Source organism: Acipenser ruthenus, chromosome 39, assembly GCF_902713425.1.
Source record: "Acipenser ruthenus chromosome 39, fAciRut3.2 maternal haplotype, whole genome shotgun sequence".
Lineage (NCBI taxonomy): Eukaryota > Metazoa > Chordata > Actinopteri > Acipenseriformes > Acipenseridae > Acipenser > Acipenser ruthenus.
In genome coordinates this window covers 3,342,784-3,363,920 of record NC_081227.1, presented here as the reverse complement: position 1 = coordinate 3,363,920, position 21,137 = coordinate 3,342,784, and the positions used below count along the sequence as shown (strand labels likewise).

The following is a 21,137-nucleotide window of genomic DNA, read 5'->3' as shown; positions in this document are numbered from 1 at the left end:
CTGAATTCGTCACAGGGTCTCCATATTCTGCATCATTAGTGTAATTTTTGGGTTCCTGGAGATTAAAACCATTTTTTACCCAAGATACATGGCTTAGAAAGTGACATCCAGGTCTTAAAAAAAAAAACACCTTGTTACAGCACTTCAAACAACACACACAAGTACAGTAGCCATTATTCAGGTAGAACTGAAGTAATCGCGGTTGTAAATTGCAACAGTGTTAGCCATGAACAATTAAGGAGCCACAAATTTGACACCAAGTAAGAGACTACAAATCCTATAAATCTAAAATCTGCAATGCAAGTCCTCAATAAAACCTGTGTGTTGTGTGAACATTACAACAAATTCACAATGTGATTACTGGTAATCTCTGAGACACCTAATATCTGGACACAGGAAAAGTCTACAGCCCATCTCCCCTCTCATTCCCCAGACATCCTGGATGTAGTTTTAGCCAGGGTTGTGGGGTCAACTCCTGTTTTCAATTCCAATTCCTTTTTAAAATCTATTCCGAATTCCAATTCCAAATTCTTCAAAGGAATAAGAACTGGCATTCATATTTTAGAGACAATTGTTGTGACTGTGCAGCTGCTTTCATTTTAAGCCAATTTGATTGACTAACAGTGACTTCAATGTAATTAGTTTTGCCACTGTGAGAAGCTCATTTTAACAGAATACTGCTAATTGCAATTTTGATCAATGAGGCGATAGAATTGAAAAACAAATTGATCGCAACCCTGGTTTTAAACTCTGTACTGTAGGGTTGTTTTTCAAATGACAAAGTTTGCTTTTCATAAAGACAATACTCCCAAGATCCTTAAACTGTGTTGGAGTAAAAAACTGAACAGAAATATACTAAGAAAATGCAGGACCCTGTGGGAATCCTTTTAAAATAAAGAAATAACCTAGATTCTGCAGTATTTTACATCATCAGAGAAAAATAATCCCAGATGCAAAACCTGCTTTTAATTTGCAATCCATTATTGTATATATGAATATTTTAATTAATCTGATATTGCTATTCTTAACAGAGAACTCATTATAGATGTTTCTCAGCCCCTTGCTGATATTTTACAGGTCACTCATTTCATTAAAGATTTCATTTAGGTCAGGCTGCTTGGATGTCTATTTTCTGGGGGAGAATGTGGTCCGGTCCATTCGTAAAACACCCCAAACTACATGTATGTTTCACTACACTACAGGGAACACAGCATCTCAACAAACAAGATGTGTGCCTCTATCGAATGTGTCCTGTTTATTTCCTCTGTGTGTCGCAGTGCAAATCGACTGATGAGATTATTGCCTGGGGAGCTTTGCAAAAAAACGTAACAAAATCGGGTCACTCAGAAATGTTCCTCAGACTTGAAAATGAATTATATAAAAATATTGTCTAAGTTTAGCGCACTTTTTGTACAAGTAGCCTGCTTTACTTTTCATTCAAAATGTACAAGCCCGTACGGACAAGCAGGCCCCCCATCCAAACGAAACAAACCTGCTGCCTGAGACTCGGGTGAAAATGAGAGGGGTGACCAGGCTTGCGATAGTCACTTGCTGTGGAACAACTGTTCGTGGCAATGCGATGAACCGTGGCTTGTGAATGCATCAGGCTCCAGCAGCACACATCTGCCCAGTGGGTCATTCCAGCTCAAGTGGACCATAGCGTGTTGCCCCGACCCCTTAACTTAATCAATATATTTTCATTGGGAAGTCCTTGCAACAAGCCTTGAAATGACACCCATGTGGTTTTGTCTAGGTCACTCCCACAAGAGCTCCACAGCTCCTCTTCTGCAGCACACGTCACCTATCCTGGAAACCCCTTTCCACAAAACGAGGAAACACCTCCTCAAAATCTGGTTTGACCAGAAAAAAAAACCAAAAAAAAACTAGTTATACCACTAGTTCCAAGACAAGCAATGCTCACAAAGGCTCAGGAACAGAACAAAAGAGAAGAGGCGACTGCAAACCAGTCCTCCGGATTAACACACAACACCATGCATTAATGACAAGTGGTTAACACAAGGATATATATATATATATATATAGATATATATATATATATATATATATATATATATACACACACACACTTATACATGCACCAGCTTCAGAACACTATCAAAGAAGTAGTACCACAAAACACTCTGCATATCATTTAATAAAAGGAATGTTCTCACCGGACAGGCAGCCTGCTGAAGATAAACAAGCATTTCAAGTCAGTCAGGCCACAAAACCAGCTTACCGTAGAGACACACTTTACTCTTGGCAAGCAAACCCTGCCTCACTTGTTCTAGCAGGACACAGTGCACAGCACAACCACCCTCAGCTGTCTCTAATCAAGTCCCTAACAAACATTCCTTTCTTAAAAGGGCAACTACAAGATCAAAAGGGGACCTGGTGTGCTTTTCTTAAAAGGGCAATTAAAGGGGGGCCTGCCTCAGTTTAACTGAAATGGGGTATGAAGTAGTGATGAGCGATTATCACTTTTACAAGTCGATTCGATTATCGATTCGATATTTGAAAATAATTCCGATTGCGATTATCGATTATTCTAATAACATCATTCTTAGGGGGAAAAAAGTCACAAAAAGGTTCCAGATTAAATGGTTTTCTTTATTTCTTATTACAAACTCCAATGAAACTTCAATAACTTTTTTTCAACAGCACTTTCAAACCTACAAAACATACAGTATGCATTATATTGAAGTCACTACTAAAGCAGATTAACCAATATATAAACAATACCACTACATAAACCATTTCATAATAAAGAAGAAAAGCACACACACAATCTGACAAAGCACTCTCTTGCTCTCAGCTGCCTGAAATCTTAGCTCTTTTGAATCCAACTCGTAGTTAAAGGCTTCCATTGATATTCTACAGGCTACTACACGTATACCACACACACACTACTAGCAAAAACATAATTCTGTGTTTGTGATGTCACAATAGCATGCAGAAATATATACATCAGTAACATGCACAAATTCCTATTGCTAAGGCCACCTAAACACTGTCACTGTGTAGCGGATCTTTCCATTTTCCAGTCAGAAATATGTCAGGTACCCGAGATCATTTATCTTGTGATCGCAACATAACACATCTATATTTGTAACACATATAAATGCCGTGTATTCTGTGAGCTCTCATACAGACAGATCCCTTAAGTATTGTGAGGCACACATTACACAGAGCACGGACTGCTGTGTCATCCCTGGGTTAAGGTTTTAGGATCACAAATGTAATTTAGAAAATACAACAAAATAATGAAACAATGGTGAAGTAAACACTGCCCACGTCCTCCGAACAGCATGCTACACGAACGCAAAGACAACTCAGCTTGGGTTTGTTAACTCGCGATGGTGGGTGCTCAGAGACTGCTGACTAACACATAGGAATACTGTCCGGAATTGCAAGATACTGGATCATCACAGTGTATGCAGTGCGGTACACCTTCCCTGTATTGGTTCTGGAGGTTCAGGCGTCTTCCCTTGCTCCAGTGATCCAATGCTTTCCCTGGAACACAGAACAACAAAAGAGGATTGAAATGGAGTTTAAAACAGCACTTCACTCATCAACTTGCAATTGCAATTAACATGAAGCATTTGGACAGACTAAACTAAAATCAAATGCATTTTCTCTTCAGAAATTATTTCTAGGGAAGGGAAGGGGGGGGGGGGTGTGATGATCAGGATGATAAAATTAGAAACTGATTTACAAAACAACATGATGAAGAATCTCAGCTGTGCACAGGAGGAACTGCGAGATGGATTTAGCAAATTATACATTTAAGATTAAAATACCATTCGAGTTTGGATTGATCGCTTTTAGTTGCCAACTTGGGCAGCAGGGTTCTCTTTATTTTCAGACGGTATTGTTAGGTAGTCTGTCCTGTAAATAAACAGAAAACCAAGCATGCTCAATGCACGCTACAATCCTTTCACAACACAAAAAGAAAACCGAGAAATAAATCTAATACAGGTACAGTGCAATCATAAAACAAACTGGCAAAAGCAAAGGATCTCATTCAAACAGTAAAAATCCTACACATCTGGTTGCAAAATGTATTTAAACTTCATTTAAAAGAAGTCAGCACTGCTTTACTGCGCTGTTTTGTTTGGGGTTCTTTTTATCAACTGGTTGTCCTTCCACCGAATCAAAGCAGCCCCACTTAATATTCTCTCGTATGTAGTCACCTTTTTCCCAAACTGATCTTGTGCAATGGATTATTAGTAACACTTCAGGCTGGATTTACTCAGCTTCTTCTCCTGCTCAGCGCACTGCTTCCGATTCATTTTGTGAGTGAATATTACTGTACTTACGCACTGTCCTGCGCCACCTCATCAGCCCTTGAGATCTTTATGTAGCAGTAAACCATCTCTATGAGCAGCCAGAGAGTCAGGAACACCAGCAGAACGTACATCATAATCTCAGAGACGACTGCAGTGAAGTCCTCCCCGGCTGCACAGAACAAGACAATTGAGCCATTCAGGGCGGGCACAAACTCGATTTAACACGCGATTAATGAGTGATATGTGATATTTACATATGAATGATATGTAAAAATATGTGAAAGAAATGTCTGGATTGGTCATCTGACAAAATAATGTAATAGCATTTGCCATGAGATTATCCAAATTATCCAACAGAAGACTTTCCTCTGGGAAGAGACCAGCTGAACAGTACTTCATAATGACTTCTGCAATGCATCCTAAAAAGAGCTCTGTGAACACCCCCCAACCCCCCAACCCGCCCCCACCCTAACCCCCTACCTTCCTCTGTGACCAGCAGATCAATGTACTTCTCGGTTTCGGTGGTGTGCCTGTGTATCTCGAAGTTTAAGTATCTCCTGATCCTGCAGGTGTACCTCCCCGTGTCGTTCAGAGTGATGTTAATGAGGAATACGGAGACATCCTGGAAATCCCTGCTGCCATTCCATATCAGCCGATCCTTATACGGGCAAACCTCCCTCTGCACACCGTTGTAATAGCTGCACATCTGCCAAGGATGAACCACGAAACCGCGGAAAAGAAACTCACTTCACTACGGGCAAATTGTAACGGCATGCAGGGCTCCTTCTTTATTTTGCTATCCGGTTTACACATTAACAAATCCTGAAAATGTTTTAAACAAATCTTACTCCATGATGAAATGAGTGCAGTTCCAGTTACATATTCACTACTGAAGCTCCTTACAGCGAAGTCCAGGCTGGGGCTGACACAACCTTTTGCACATGAGTGGGTGGATCATAGAAAGAGCTGGAACAGAAATGCAGATCTGCAGAGCAGTTCAGCTAGTCGTATAAAATCAGACTTGCATAGGTTTTTGTCTTTTTTTTAAAGAAACTGTCTTATGTCTGTGAACACCGCTTTCTGCTGAAACGCAAGGTAAACTCATATTTTTTTGTGAAATGAAACTCCGAGGAAATTTTAATGCTCGCCCCAAGTTTTATTCAAGCCGATTATGACTTCAGCAAATTTTTTTATAGATTGATGAAGAAGCAACTAAAGTTCATTCTAAAGCAGATTTTCTTGAAGAAAGTGCAACTCAAAACAGATAACCGAACACTGCGGTGCTTTTAACTAAGCATTGGACATTTTTTTATTTTTTATTTTCTGTCTAGATTATATATATCAAAAAGAACTAGTCACTGATGATGTGTAACTAAAGGTTTTGGCGTTGTTATATACCATCTACATGTTTCTTACTGCTTAATATTCTATTACTGGACTGTGTTTCGGTCCAGTTCCTTATTTAACAAGCTTACTAACACTGGAAAAGAGGCATTTCTGAAGTGGTGATTTGTGTAGCGAGATTTATAGTTGCTCCATTTAGAAATGTAGCTTGTTCAGTGGTTGAAAGCAAAAACTTCAACAGAGAAAGATAGGGAAGCCACATCCTGGGATATGGAAATGAAATATTTAGACAATATAGGGGTCATATCCCTTTAAGTACAGCAAGTGACCTTTGACCTACCGTGATGTTTTCCCCCTCGGGCGAGGTGTAGAACCACTCCACCTCAGTTTCAGCACTGACCTCCTCCCTCTTCATACAGGAGATACAGGCCAGCTTCATGTTAGTGCCCTGCACCGCCAAGTTATCGGATGGGACCTCCACACATACTGAGCAACAGCTGCCCGCTGCAGAGAGAGATTAACAAAGAGAGGATTCCTGATCTGTGGAACAGCCATGTCTTCCCAGACTCTCAAGAGATAGCACTGCTGGGTGGTACTTCTAACAAGATGACAAACTCTGTTTGGCTCTAAACAGATTACGAATCACTGAACCAGAGCATTCCCTAAGAAAACGACTTGAGGAGAGGTAGGGATGGTAGTCACAAGCGAATGTTACAGCCCTGGCCATTAGAGTACAAGATGTCAAGTAGAGAAAGCACTGGCAGGTCCCCCTGAAACAGCTGTGGGCTCTGTTACCATGTTAGCTCATACATCGATTTCACAGCACGCTACGCTCTATCGAGGGAGACTTCTTCAACCTACTCTCCTCATAACCAGAGCCCTGGGCAGGCTGCTTTTGAAAGCTATGGATCAATTTATTGAGTGAGTAGCTCTTGCAAACGTCAATTTGATTGATCTAAAAAAGCGGCTGATCAGAATCCTGCCACCGATCATGGAGTCAAGGCTGGACCGTAGTTATCACAACCAACATCTCTGCATGTCTTTTTAATATAATGTGTGTTTGTTAAAGCATGTAAAACTGAATCAATTGAACAGAGCCAGAGAATAATGGTTTCCGTATTGGGGAAACTTCAAATACAGGTACATTAGAACTAGCGATTGGAGTTTTCCATTGAATATTTGATGACGTCTGATGATTTATTCAACCAGACGAATCCAAAATATAACTTTTTTCACCAAAAAAGCAAAAATATGTTTGGAGGAAGAGAAGATGAATTTAAAGAAAAGTTCATCATGCCCAGTGTTAAACATGGTGGAGCTTGTGTGATGGGATGGGCTTGTTTTTCTTCCTCAGGTACTGGCGACCTTTGTATTGTAGAAGGATCAATGAATGCTCTCATTTGCTACCCAGTGATAGAAGGCTTATTGGATGGAAGTTTGTATTCCAGCAGGATAATGACCCTAAGCATTCTGCGAAGTATACAAAGGGATTTCTGAAAAAAGGAAGATTACAGTTATGGATTGGCCATCTCAGTCCCCAGACTTGAATCCCATCGAGATGTTGTGGATTGACATGAAGGCTGCTGTTGCAAAAAGAAAACCAAAGTCGTGTATGTGTTGAAGAATGGGCAAAAGTATCTCTGGAAAGATGCCAGGAACTGGATTCAAAATACAAAAAAAGACTGCAAGCTGTAAAGGAAGCAAAGGGTGGGCACACAAAATACTAATGTAAGGATGCCCAAATACTTTTGTCAAAGTATGAAATTCGTTTTTGCATGTTATTTTTCATTGTATGCATGTTATGTAATAATCGGTTTTATTATAAAGCTGAATATCTACTTTAATTTATATCTTTTAATAGAACAGTTAGAAATTATGGAAATCACTTTGTGGTTTTTCTCATGGTTTTACTTTTGTGTGCAACTGCATTTGTGTAAAAGCATTATGATGGGGATAAAATAACCAACTGGATTATAACCAAGCGCACTGCACCACAATTACAGTATAATGCATTAACCAAAATTATAATGGACTATTGATGAATCCCATTAGAAAAATCTGAATGCAAACCAAGCTCTGTGTAAAAGCTGTTCGATCATCTAACCGCTACAGCTATGGGCAGCAGTTTTGCATCTCCTAGAATTTTAGGATTGAAAATATATGTGAATAATTTACGTATTTTATTTAACAGCATGTAGTCAAAGAAACTACAAAATGATATCGCAGAAGTCTGCAGGAAGCCCTAATATTAGTACAGTTAGATTTTGAAATTCAATTTTTCAGTTTTTCGTTAAAATAGAAAACTACAAAGTTAGGGTTACCATACGCCTCTGATCTCCGTCCGGGCGGATTTTCGAAAAATTAACAAATGTCGACCCTTTGCTGCGGCTGATGCCTTACTAGCGCCACGTCTGCGCAGACGCCGTGCGGTTGTATTGCTCGCCGGGGCCAGTTGTACTGGATCCAGCATTTGATCTTGTTTCTTTGACGTATTGCGTTGCTCCGGAGCAGGATCAGAACTGGACCAGAGCTTGATCGAACGTTTTTAAATGGAGAAGCTTCAACTACGGTGGCTCATTCACAGCCTGAAAGACGAGAGTGTGTACTTCGTGATCGGCAAAAGGCTCTTCAGGTTTATTTAGTTATAGCGTACTCTGCAATCCTTTAGTTTTGATTCAAATAAATGCATTGTGTAATATAAAATATAGTAAACTGAAAACAGGATAGCCCTTTTTTGTATGCACAGAATATAACTGCATCACGTTAACCAAAATAACACAAATAAAACAACGTGTTTGGTGCAACTGTATATAATACACCTTGTTAAACAAGCCAAACATGTAGGCTATGTGTCAAAACGTAACCAATTCAAAAGAAACATCTGACTTCACATGATTTAAACTTCATGCTGATTTGAACTTGGCTATCGCCAAGATAAGCACCAAATAAGACGTAGCTTTACAGTAAAAGAATGTGATCCATCTGCATCTCCACCCATTTGCGTTTCCTTCCATCTGATAATGTCGATATCCTTCTGCCTGGTGTTGATGGCTGAAGTGTAATGCTGGCTTCCAGGGATCAGCTTATTTTGCCTCGCTGGCGCATCAGCACACACAACGGTTGCGATGCTGGCTCCGGGGATCAACCACAGTGCGGTCTCCCCAGCGCATCAGCATGACAACCGTCTGGATTGAGCTGAGTAGGGTACATCTCTGGGGTCATCAAGTGGGCACCTTCCATCCTCGGTGTTTCGCTACGGCGAGTCCCAAACTTAACACGTTTTCTTGTTCTTTAGATAAGCGCTTTGATCAGTTCAGCAATCTCAAGAAATATGTGGAAAGCAAAAGTGATAAAGAGTTATATAAGAATTTGCTAGCACACCAAAATGGGCCAAATATTTCTTCAAGTCCAAAAACATTGAAGACTGTCACTCAGAACTGTTACAGATTGTAGTTCTTTGCTGTTCCCTCTCACAGTGCAAATGTAGAGCGAGTTTCTTCACTGACGGATAAAGGAAAGAAACAACCTGACTGCTGAGTCTCTGAAATGGATTCTGCTTGTACAGTACAACTTCAGAAACACATCCTGCAAAGACTTTCAGAGCTACCAGATGAGCAACCCACCACTGCTGAGAAAGATACGCTCTGCAAAGAAATATGCATGGGCACAAGAAGAAGCACGGTAGCAAAGGAAAGCTGGTGCACAGATCTGACACAGTCATCTTGCAAAGACCTTTATGATTGCTAAGCAACAGAGTACTGACTGTAAAAAGTTACATGCATGTTTGATGCGGGCCATTATACTTGTGTTTTTTAAGCATTTTCAGGTGTTCAAAGTAGAAATAGTTTAAATTGAGCTTTTCCGTGTTAATTTTGCACAACGAAAGATTAATCTTAAATAAAAATCGGTCCTGCCCGTCAGCAACCCTCCTGGGTAGTGTCCTCATTTTGAGGATCTGAAATACGGTAACCGTAGCGGCAAGTATTTCAATATGTTAACGTAACATTATCCAGCAGGTTTCGTTTGACTTTAGAAGCAAAACGGGTTGGGGCAGCAGTGTGGAGTAGTGGTTAGGGCTCTGGACTCTTGACCGGAGAGTCGTTGGTTCAAACCCCGGTGGGGACACTGCTGCTGTACCCTTGAGCAAAGTACTTTACCTAGATTGCTCCAGTAAAAACCCAGCTGTATAAATGGGTAATTGTATGTAAAAAAATAATGTGATGTCTAGTAACAATTGTAAGTCGCCCTGGATAAGGGCGTCAGCTAAGATAATAATAATAATAATAATTCTATAGGGTGATGCAACACTGTTGGCCACATCTGTAGACTGGATTGGTCTGGAATATTTCATTCCAATCAGTATGCTGAGGAGTATGTTATTCCTACTGACGTCTGCGTCTGTATATCCATCCACAGCAACATTAAATATATCTGCTGTCTACAGGTGTATGCAATGCTTCTCTGGGTCTGCAAACAACCCTTCTTAACTAATCAAACAACTTAATGCGGCTGTCTGTTTGTTATTTAACCGTGTCCCACCAAAATATGTGACATAACCAGAACTACTAAACTCTTGTTAAATCACTAGAACCTACTGCACTGCCTACATTTTATTCTGGATATAACATTTTAAAGCGGGTCATCTGCACTTTATTCATATTTTAAATGATTGTATAAACCCGATGTATCTATCCTCCTATTAGAAGTGACACACCAATGAGAATGTCGTCTTCAGCCCCGTTTCTACCAGAGCTTGTAGTACAAATTTGAAGAGAAATTAACAAAAAAATAACCAGCTCTAGTTCTTGAAAGCGCGTCCTCGGCGTCTGTCGCAAGCGTTTTGAATATGCGACCCGAGTGCAGCAATACAGTATCATATACGGTACTGTACATACCACAACAAGGAGCCCGTAGATCTGCGCTTTCAAACATACACTACATGTATAGATTACTTCTCAAATGCGCTCCATGTTACTAAGTTGTAAAGCTATCGTAGCGATCTGCGGCTTCCAACAGCAGCAACATTCAGCAAACAAAGTACTTTGTTATTAATAATTATTTCAGCACGGTACCAAAATGCCCACATATAATATCGAATACCTTAACAAATACACATGCAGTGTTAAGGTTAAGGTTACGCGTATTGGTAAAGTGGAATATTGCATTTACTGACACAAAACAATGTACGCAAATAGCGTTTCAGGTGAATAAATAATTAGCCGAGCTAACAACAGTATGCTGTACAATGCACAGTTCAGCACAAAGGCAAATAAGGGTTCGCTTTAAAATAACGTTATGTTGCATATATTGTTTTATATTAATACAGCATCCACAATGCAAAAGGTCAGATATCAATAATAATAAAAAAAACACAAAAGATAAAGAAAAGTTGTTTTTATTAAGCATGAAACATTTGAGAGAAAACAAATAAACGAGACGAACACACACACACAGCAAGCACGGTCGCTTACTTACCCATTAAAATCAATAATGGAAGCGAGTTAAAAAGACTCCTTATGAATACCATAATGGGTTCCAGAAGTTGCCAGGTTAAGTCTGCCTGTGTGTGGGTAGAAAGACAGAAAAAAAACACCAGTTCTCAACAGGTACACGCTCTTTTGAATACAAAATTTTAAAAATAAAATCCGTCCTCCTCTTGAGTACACGGTTACGTATCGAGATTTTTTTTTTTTTTTAATGAAACCTTATCCTCCTCAGAGAAACAGTTACCGTTTCACTGTCAGCCTTTCGACTTCAGAACCACGGACAGCGCCTCAGACACGTCAATACGGGCGGGACGGGACTGTAGCTCCTATAAAATCAGAAGGGGCAGCGTTTCTCCTAAATAAGATCCTCATCGTTTAATCCGGTTATCTGCATATTCATCCACCAGCAGTATTAACGCGAATCGTTGTTTTATTAAAGTGTTAATGATAACAGCATAAAAAGAAGCATCCACGGGGGTTTGCTACGGCCTTATTTTAAATCCTTGGAGGATGATTGGTAAATACCGCGTCCCTAGTTGTAGTTCTTGCATTGATGTATATACAGCGTCGCCGTTATATGTAGGCGTGCGTGTGTCTTCATTATTATTATTATTATTATTATTATTATTATTATTATTATTATTATTATTATTATTATTATTGGCATAACTGTTTTCTTTGTATTCGGAATGGATTTCTACATCACAGTTTCCAGAACATAACACTAGTTAATGCGCATGCGTTAAAGGGTACACCCATGCACGCTTCCATAGCTTCTTAAGCTACACGTCTGCCGAGAGACCGGCTAACCAGTCTGATCATGACAGCAGAAACTCTGAAACCGCTTGTATCAAAACAATGCAAAACATGGCATGTGGATATTTTAATACTTTTCATTGGTCCTTAATGGGAAGAAGGAGCCTATTTGCTATCCTATCGTTAGAAAACATCATTAAGCATCTGTATTTTAGATCCGCATACTTTCGATATTTCCAATAATGTAAATGTTTGTGTTGCTCACATTAGCGGTTGCACTTTGTCACGAAATATTTTTATGTAACATTGAGGCTATAAGAATGTACTATTATTCAGTAATGTTGGTTACTGGTAATGTCGGCTGTGTGGGGGACGGCTAAGATTTATTTAAAACATTCACAATATAAATCCGGTTTGTATGCTGTACTGGAATTGGTTGATCGTGTTACAGAATCTGAATATTGATTTCAATTGTTATGTAGCAGAGTTCATTAAAATACAGTTTGAACTGACTGCACGGTCACGGGCTTTGAACAGGCTGAAAACTGGCTGTGCAAATCGAACTACAGAGCTAGCAGGTTTAAAACGAGGAGACAGAACATAGCCCTGCTCCTCTACAGCTGCCTTTTCTTTGCTGCCCTCTTCTTTTCGCAATCTAATTTACTGCTGCAGATGACTTTTCCAGGGTTTTGTCGATGTTCACAGTTAAGCGAGATATACGTGCAAGATCATGCAATCTCAACCCAGATAAGTCTTGTTATGAAGTGGCTTAAACAATAGGCATTGAAGTGAGGTTGCATGTGTCAAAGTATCTAAGAGCTCTGAACATTATTAAAATGCTGTGGCTTATTCCAGATCAGTTAAGGTCGATTAAATCACACCCCTTGGCTACAAAACTGTACAAAACTTTGATTACGGTAGGCACAGAAATTAAGTTTCAAAGTATCAAACACCTCTGAGCAGTTTTATGGCAGTGTTACATCATACATTTGTAACTAGAACCTCTTAGAATCAAAGCCCTTATTCAATTTTATAAACGTATAATCTTTAATATCTCTAGGGACAGAATGATCTTTTCAGCAAGGATCAATCCAGCAAGGTATGGGCTTTAAAAGTGCAATCTACGCCACCAAGCTCTGTCGCTCTGAGCTACTGTACAATCCTGGACATCTCCCAAACAGTGGCAGACAATTGTGCTAAACCGTGTTAAGGTTGTTGATGTGGACTGATGTGTAAACGCTGTTCAGACATCCACCTGTGTGGGTTCCATCGTGCTGCACTGGCACACAGTGTGCACATGTGGCCCCAGTGATCAGACATGATGCATTGTGGATGGCAGGCTCGGGACGGTCGTGGTGATCATTATTCAAATTCTTATTTTACTTCTTTTTATTCTTATTTACTTAAAATAGACACGCCCACTGGACGGTTCTGCTGCAACCCACTGCAACAGCTGGCGGGATGAATCATCAGGTGAAGTAATTTGTTTAAGTTCACTGATCCTTAAAGAAAATTCATACAGCAGAATAAATCGGCTCTTAGAGGCGCAGCATTTTATGATTGAACCGACCCGTTTGCAGCGCAGTGATTTAAGGGTCTGACGACTTGCCTCGTCCCAAAATAACACATAAAAAAACCCATTCTGCTTGGTTTGCTTTTTTCAGTTTTATTTATAGTTTTGTGAGATCATTAAGACACCGTGCCACAGCCAGCTGAGGTCTAGCGAGCTTGCCTTTTTTTGCATTTCGTAATGGAACCTTTTGGGCAGCATTGTATGATTATCATGGGATGAAAAAGAGACAGTTCAATTAATATAGGCCTGCACCAGAGCAGGTGGAAGCAGGGATGGGAGAAAGCATCATACACCAGACAGAAGCCTTGCAGATTAAGTACAAAGCTCTGGTCTCAACTGTTACTTTTCCATGTTCCTAAGTAACCAAGGCCTTTCTCCCCCATGAGAAATGTCCATTCTTAAAGTGTCCTTGTCACAGAGAATCCTTCATAAGCTCAATCAATGTCTACGTTTCAGAGGATCACCGAGTCCTTCAGCGTAAACAATTTTTCTGACAACTCATCTGAAAACCTAGCTGCGCTAACTGTCTTCGTGTACAAAAAATAAATAAAAAGATAGGCTTAGCCTCCTTTTTTTCCAGGTATGAAAAGTTTAAAGATTAACATATCCCAGTTCTCAGCTTCTTTGACGGATTTCCTTTCTCTCTTAAATGACGGACAAAGACAGCATGCCATATCTGGCTTAATTAGTATTTCCTTTTACAAAGCCTTTTATCTGACAGCGATTAAAAAAAAGAAACTGGATTATTTTGTACGTGGGCTCTCTTTAATCCCCCCAAAGTGTCTAGCTGTGGAAGATGAAGGCTAACAAGGAGAATAAATTAAAGAAGTCTGCTGTAGGGTTGAGCTTTCCTATACCACACAGTCCCAAAGACACCCAGAAGACTGGTAATCCTCCATTCCTATCAAACCCATACTGAGATCTCAACACACACAAACAACTTAATACCACTTCCCCCTTTTATTAGCATATATCTGTAATTGTCTTGTACTTCTCAATAAGAGAGCAGCATCAAAACCATGAGCTCATCCCCCAAGAGGCTGTTCTCTCCAGGGCAGGGTAACTGAAGCTCATTAGTGGTGGAGCTGTCTGTCTGTTACTGTACCTGTGCTGTCATCATGGTGTGGATTAACAGAGAAATTTGGTTTCCAGTACCTTTGATCTACAGGGGAAAGATTTTTCACTGTACCTGATAGCCAGATGAAAAGAACACTAGATAAATGTGTGAAGTCCACCACATGCCTTACTCTAAATCTACCATTTGAATTTTAATAACACTGGGTCTAACCTAAACAAAATCCTTTATAGCAAGACTGTCCCCCCAACACACACAAACAAAATCATTTAACAGCTGGTATTTATTGAGGCCTGTAGGCCCTTCAGTTCTACAGCTTCTCAGCTCTGCTGTCTTTGTGATTCCAAGGATGCCAGGGAACAGCTCTGTTGCTACGGCAACAAGAATCGAGTCTCCACTCTTGCACTTACCATAAATAAACAGTTCAACAGAATGTCGAGCTGTAAAATGTCAGATTATCTTTGTTTTAATTTTTTAAAGTGATATTAAGACAGACATACAGCCAGGGGGACAGTACTATTCAAATCAATCCACATTTACATACAGCCAGAAACACACTAAAGAGGCCCAGCTGACAATATCAGGCTGGTTGCTATAGTTGTTTTTGCATTATGTAAAAGAAAAAAAGCCATTTACTTCTCTTGGGGATTATTTACAGCTGCTTAGAAATTGCTATCGTAGAAATATAATAGAAATATAAACAAATAACTAAATTAATTACCGAGACCCTGAGCACTGTCACAAACAAGGATTATAAATAAATAAAACAGAAAAATAACTGGGAGTCGTACGTACGCCCTTGTTTCCCGGCACCCAGTTAGGACAGTTTATTCTGCAGTATTTGGTAAAAAGATATGCAGGTGATTCCAATATCATTCTAATAGAATACTCCATTACCTGACTCAAATGCAGGTTTTGCACATGTCCGTCACACAAACGAGTCAAGCATTCCAGTAAGCAAGGGAATATTAAATTAAACTCTACGTTCTTCCTAATCGGAGCACAGTGGATGCTGTGGTGTTCAGAATACTTGTGACTGGCAATAGAGCACGATGTCTGCACTTGTGTCTGTGACAGTGCAGGCTGTGCACCGCAGCGGCTGAGAAAGACACACACGGAACCAGCAGGGTTAGTCGTTGTGTTTCTTATAAGGTAGGGAATCTGCTGGAACACCAATGGAAAGTGACTGCTGACTGCTCGAGGGCAAGCAAGGTTACAGCTGCAGACACACAGGCAGGCCCTGTCCCTCTTCAAACACAGTCAACCAAAGCACTTAACATTTCTGTTCAGATAAACTGCTCCAGGTCTAGATTAACAACCGATTAGGTATTTTATTGTCAAAGGCAGACAATGACTTCCCATGACTGCTTTTCTCCATCTGGAAGACTCCTTACCTCCATATATCGTGCTAGTTCCTTTCTATAATTTCTAGTTATGGTCACTGTAGTACATAGTAGACACACTAAGCTTTATGCTCCCTCAGGTGGCTGAACTTGGTAACTACAGGCTTATTTTAAAATGGAAGATGGCACAACTCACCTAAAAGTTACAATTGGGCCAACCACTGACATTGAGCTAACAAGGTTTGAAAAATGGTGGTGAATTTGAAACTAACAAAACACAAAGTCCATCATATATCTAATAGGCAGTGAGCCATGGCAAACACTATACATATTTCATTTATAAACTTGATCTTCAAAACCTAAAGTCTTATACACACCTGTGACGGACACAGCTTGCCTACAAAAACAACCACTGAACAAAACAAACAAATTCATTCTTATACAGTCTCCCGAATTATTTTACAAGACTCCTTTTAAAAATGATATAAGATCATTCCAGGTGCAGATACTTTATCGTGGTTGTGAAATATGAGAGCAGAGCAATGCTACCTCTCTGCTGGTAACCCTCAACAAGCACACAGAGTGGTGTCTATAGAGAAGCAATGCACCAGATCCTGTGCAAGGACCCCAGCTCCGACCCGGACTCGTTCAGCTGTGATCTTGAGCACATCAATAAATCATGAGGCACACTGGAGCTGTCGCCACATCCTTGGATGAATAAGTACTGTAGCACTTCAGCAGCTTCATTTATTTACACACCATTAACAAGCCCAGTCTTGCATTGCAAACAACCAAGACCAGCGTACAGAAACATTACAGAAGTAGAGGCAGCAGCACTCCCTGAATGACATTAACAGGACAGCAGCTTTACTTTGAAAGAGTTTGGGGGATTGGAACCCGGGATGTTCATAACTGTACTGTACGGGGGTAAGCACTATACTGTACCTTTCTTTGGATTAAAATGTGTCGTCTGAAAGTCAAAAGACCAAGACGTCCTTATGATCTTTTAATTAGGTTGATAAGGTTTAGTGAAAGGCAATGAAGCAAGTGCAAAGGTTGACTTCTTTGCTATTGATGCCATGCAAGAATAGGTAGACTATTTCACTTACAAACTTTGAGTTCTTAAAGCAGACAAGCAGTGGTGTTTGTGTCCGTTTCTAAACGGTTGTCCAGTTGATGCCACTTGACTGTTTAAAGAAAACTGGATTCCTACTCTTGGTATTTTTGCAGTTTGAAACATGATCTCCTTTAATTAGAGCCGCAGAGAAAGGTTCAAATTAAATCTGAATTTGATAAGACAAAGCTTTCTTTTTGTAAGATATATATATATATATATTTTTTTCAGATCATGAACAGGCACTGTTTAATATCCAGTGTCAAACGGTTCTTCTTCTAGACTGCATTAAACACAACTGCCACTGTGAAAATGAAGGTAAGCTACAAATCTGGGCACCAATGTATATTAATACAAACTGTGCTCACTGTTACTAGTGAGTGCTGACAGTGCATGCACAGTATTTATGAGCTACAGATTGTCTTTTAATATTTTTGATGATGAACTCATATTTTAGTTTCAGAAGGTATTGTAATTTTGTTCCAGGGGTGGACACAAGACTCCTATTGCACAGCAGTTTCACCCATTCATTCCAGGTTTTACTACAAGCTTGATTAGCCCCAGTGTACAGGTAACCAGCTCAGGTGTGTATCATTATACTCCTAGCAGAGCCATGAAATGGATCAGACTGCTATACAATGCGAGTCTTCTTTCCATCCCTGTTGTTCTATTGTCATGTGTGACAGATTAGCGTCCTTCCTTATCTGTGCCCTGTAGAGGAGATTGACTTGGCGGACAAGAGCGGGCAGGTGAAGAATCTCTCTCAGAACAAGCGGCGCTACGCCAGTGAGGTCCTGAATGAGCGAGAGGAGTTGATTCTCATCAGCGTTAGCAGTGAGTCTCTCTCACCTGCACAGGTGATTCCTCAGTAAGGTGATGCCACAGCAAAGGCGACTTTTCAATAAGCTGGCAAAACGACAGCCAGATGTGCTTCATTCATGTGGTCATCATTTTCTCTCAAACGAGGCAACTAAATATTCTGTTCGCTACAGACCGAGACTGATAAACCAAATCAAAACAGAAGCTCCCCTATTTCTACCCTCTCCTATGACATATTCTTGATGTTGAACAGTGGAAGAGTAGAAACACAGTCAAAGAACTCAGAAACAGTGTCACTATTCCCAGTGTGTGAAAAATCCCAGCTTCTACCTGCACATTAAACGCTGTACATTTGACATGTGTTTGCTTTGCAGGATCCTCAGGCTCTTCCCCTGTGTATACCCCGATGTTAAATGATAGGGATCTTGGTTCAAAATTTCTTAGTAAGTCTTTTTATTTCAAGTTGCTGCTTCTGTGGACAGTATGATAAAAAATATATATTTTTATGCTCTATATATTACACATGCTTAAACTTTCCACCGTTTGCGCACCGTTACTCCATAAATTCACTGCAGTACTCAACCCCAAAATGTCAAACAAGGCACCGATTATAAATGAACAAGCTTATATTGCTCCTGATAAATATCTTCTCATTTTTGTAGCTACACTGGGAAACAAAGGAGATACAAAGGTCACTTTAAACAGAACAAAGAAACTCTCCAGGAAGAGCCCATCTTCTCCATCATCACCGGGAGCAGATGGTGAGTTTCACTGAGAAAATACAGATTCAACAGCATCCTGACCACATTGGGCATGTTTTAATAATCTGCATGCTGTCGGATTTGAATTCCAGCGCTGTTGTCATGGTTAAAATGACCGGGCGAGTGAAATCTTATTTCACATTGTTTGTGTGTTTTAGGTAAGCACGGTTCCTCTCCCCAAAGGACAAGCGCTGTACCACATCCTGTTTCGCGAACGAAGCACAGAAGAAACTGACAGAAAGACAAATCGGATGAATGAGAGGGAAATAAAAACACATTGGTCAATATTTTCAAAGCGTTTACTCCTAAGTTTAATTAACTTGTTTCTTAGAACGTCTGTTCGCTTTACAAAACGAGAACCTAACAACTGTGTAATATCTTTCAGGTTCTCTTAAGCACTATCAAAGTGTTGCGTGTCATTTTGTAACATTATTCTCTCTCTTCACAAAATGTTTACGAGTTAACGCTTTGAAAACAAGGCCCATTGGCTTTATATTTTGCACAATCTCTAAGGAAGTCAATGGAAAACAATCCCAGCGAGCCCACCGGTTTTAACTGACAGCCTCTCCTCCCTTCCTCAACCAGTTACTTCTGACTTCTAAAGAAAGTAAAAGAACAGACGACTTTTAAACTAAACACACTGTGCAAACCTGAAGTGGAAACGGTACCACAGACCAGTCAGCGTTTGCTTTGTGATAAGAGATGTGTGCAGTAACGACTGGCTACCTGGTAACACAAACAGCATTTTATTGTGGAGTCTATTTGTATTAATGAGCTCTCTGTCAAGGGCTGTGTTATACGGTCGTTGTTGTGTACTGAGAGGCATGCTGAGGATCCTGTATGTATGTCATTGCTGAGTAGATTGGGCTTTCTAATGAACTGCTTCCTGGTGTGTCTGCTGATAAAGAACTCTTCAATTCAAAGAACGTGGAGTAAGCTATGTGGAACTGCTAACATTATTGTGTTGCTCCTCCAGGGCACATTAAAGTCTGTTATTTTTTCTTTATTTGTGCATGTGTTGGGTGACCAGGTTTAACAACGCTTACAATGCCAGGCGCCAGTTAACACCCATTACATTAGGTAAACAATCGGCAATCATATTAAAATATGGTTCCAGAATATTATTGTTTTTTTTTAAACATAGATTACTATGCTAAATTAAAAGTATGCAAACATGAGGGTAACAATAGCAATACATGTGGTTATAACATATAGTTAAACATGGCCACGACTTGGAAAGGGAAGGTGCAGCAGTCAGAGGTTATTGTTTTTCGTTAATTTAATGTGAAACTGGAAACAGTAATTGAATATTCTAATAATAAGCACTCTTAAAACAAATAAAACAATTGTACAGTTTTTAAATCTGGTCACCCAAAGCGCGTGGAATGCAGATGCAAAACCAATCGTGAATATTCTGTCCAAACATTTAGCTGTGGTAATAATGAATAATAAATGAATGAATAATAACGATGGTGGTTCTATCCCTATTAGAAAGCTTGTGCCCATAAATAGTGCTAATGCTGTTTATATTTGATCAGGCGTGCTGGCGCTCTTGAACCACACTTCTCTGTCCTTGATGGATATCCATTTAAAATGTAAAAAATAATAACAAAAAAGACAAACAGTACTTTGTGAGCATCGTGTTGTACATAGCTGCTGTAAACAGTTTAGTTATTCACTCAAACGTTGTGAAACGTCTTGTGGTTTACTTATAAATAGAAGCGTGGGTCGTGCAGTTGTTATCTCGTGCAGATGGAGCAACTTTGCCCGCATTGTTAACAACGCTTTATTTGGAAGCACACATTCAACCAAACTCCACGCAAAACAAAGAAAGAGATAACTTACCCGTACTTGGCTTCGTCGCTGAGCCTTAGGCCGAGTTGAAAACTTAATTTCGGTTTCCCTACTCGATAGCTTTTGCTGTCGGTGCGGTCTTTCGTTTAGCACGACGTCATTCCCAAAACGGTTTTGGAAAATATTCCTTTGCACGTTACATAACAGAACTGCTATGCAACACACTTCTAGAAAAAAAATTGTACAGCATATACTATCATTAAAGGTCCTTCAAGTTGCGTAACAAAATGGATTAAGGTCCTCAAAATTAATATCAGCTGTTCTGCTGGCTTGGAAACTGATGACAACATTCTGTGAATCTGCTTTAGTTTCTTATAATGCAATATACGTGTATTAATTTATTTGAATTATATTACAATGTAATTTGCAGTATGTGTGTTTTCAGACAGCATATCTTGGTGTTCTTTGCTACGGGTTATTGTCACGGTAGCTACACTATTGCGCGTCAGTGTTTGGGTAACAGCCCAGTTAACACAATACCAAACGGCTAAGCAGATACCTAGTAAAACGATCAGGGGTCTGCTTGGAACCACCTGACCAGCTCATTCTTTTCAGGAATTCCGGTCTTGCGACATCTGCAGCAGACAAAGCACCAACAGTTTCACTGCTGTTAGAAATCATGTCCACGGACTGGCTAGCTGAATTCATATCATACCCCCAATAAAACCAGTAAGAGGGATGATGAGTCGGCGGTGTCGTCTTACCTCAGTTAAGTTGAAGAGA

At 39.9% G+C, this 21,137-nt stretch overlaps 1 protein-coding gene across 5 annotated transcripts; it reads right to left on the bottom strand.

Moving 5' to 3' along the window:
* Positions 1–16: 16 nt before the first annotated feature.
* LOC131707316 (sodium channel subunit beta-3-like) lies at positions 17–20,641 on the bottom strand. Of its 5 annotated transcripts, XM_059009745.1 has the most exons (7): positions 11,364–11,789; positions 11,109–11,193; positions 5,974–6,137; positions 4,770–4,995; positions 4,320–4,458; positions 3,801–3,888; positions 17–3,513 (listed from the first exon to the last, which is right to left on the bottom strand). In XM_059009745.1, exons 2-6 carry the CDS (start codon positions 11,158–11,160, stop codon positions 3,825–3,827), a joined length of 645 nt encoding a protein of 214 aa, XP_058865728.1. In that variant the 5' UTR covers positions 11,161–11,193; positions 11,364–11,789; the 3' UTR covers positions 17–3,513; positions 3,801–3,824. The 5 variants fall into 5 exon arrangements, with proteins under 5 accessions (XP_058865728.1, XP_058865727.1, XP_058865726.1 ...); XM_059009744.1 differs by lacking the exons at positions 3,801–3,888; positions 11,364–11,789 and adding an exon at positions 20,406–20,641; XM_059009743.1 differs by lacking the exon at positions 3,801–3,888 and having other exon boundaries at positions 11,364–11,795.
* Positions 20,642–21,137: the final 496 nt, after the last annotated feature.

Bases quoted from the DNA above. Each gene is read 5' to 3' on its own strand.
- LOC131707316 (XM_059009744.1), bottom strand. From the start codon at position 11,160: ATGGTATTCATAAGGAGTCTTTTTAACTCGCTTCCATTATTGATTTTA. The intron at 6,138-11,108 runs GTAAGTAAGCGA...CTCTCTCTGCAG, and splicing joins TCCATTATTGATTTTAATGG to CGGGCAGCTGTTGCTCAGTA. The intron at 3,514-4,319 runs GTAAGTACAGTA...TCTGTGTTCCAG, and splicing joins GAGGTGGCGCAGGACAGTGC to GGAAAGCATTGGATCACTGG.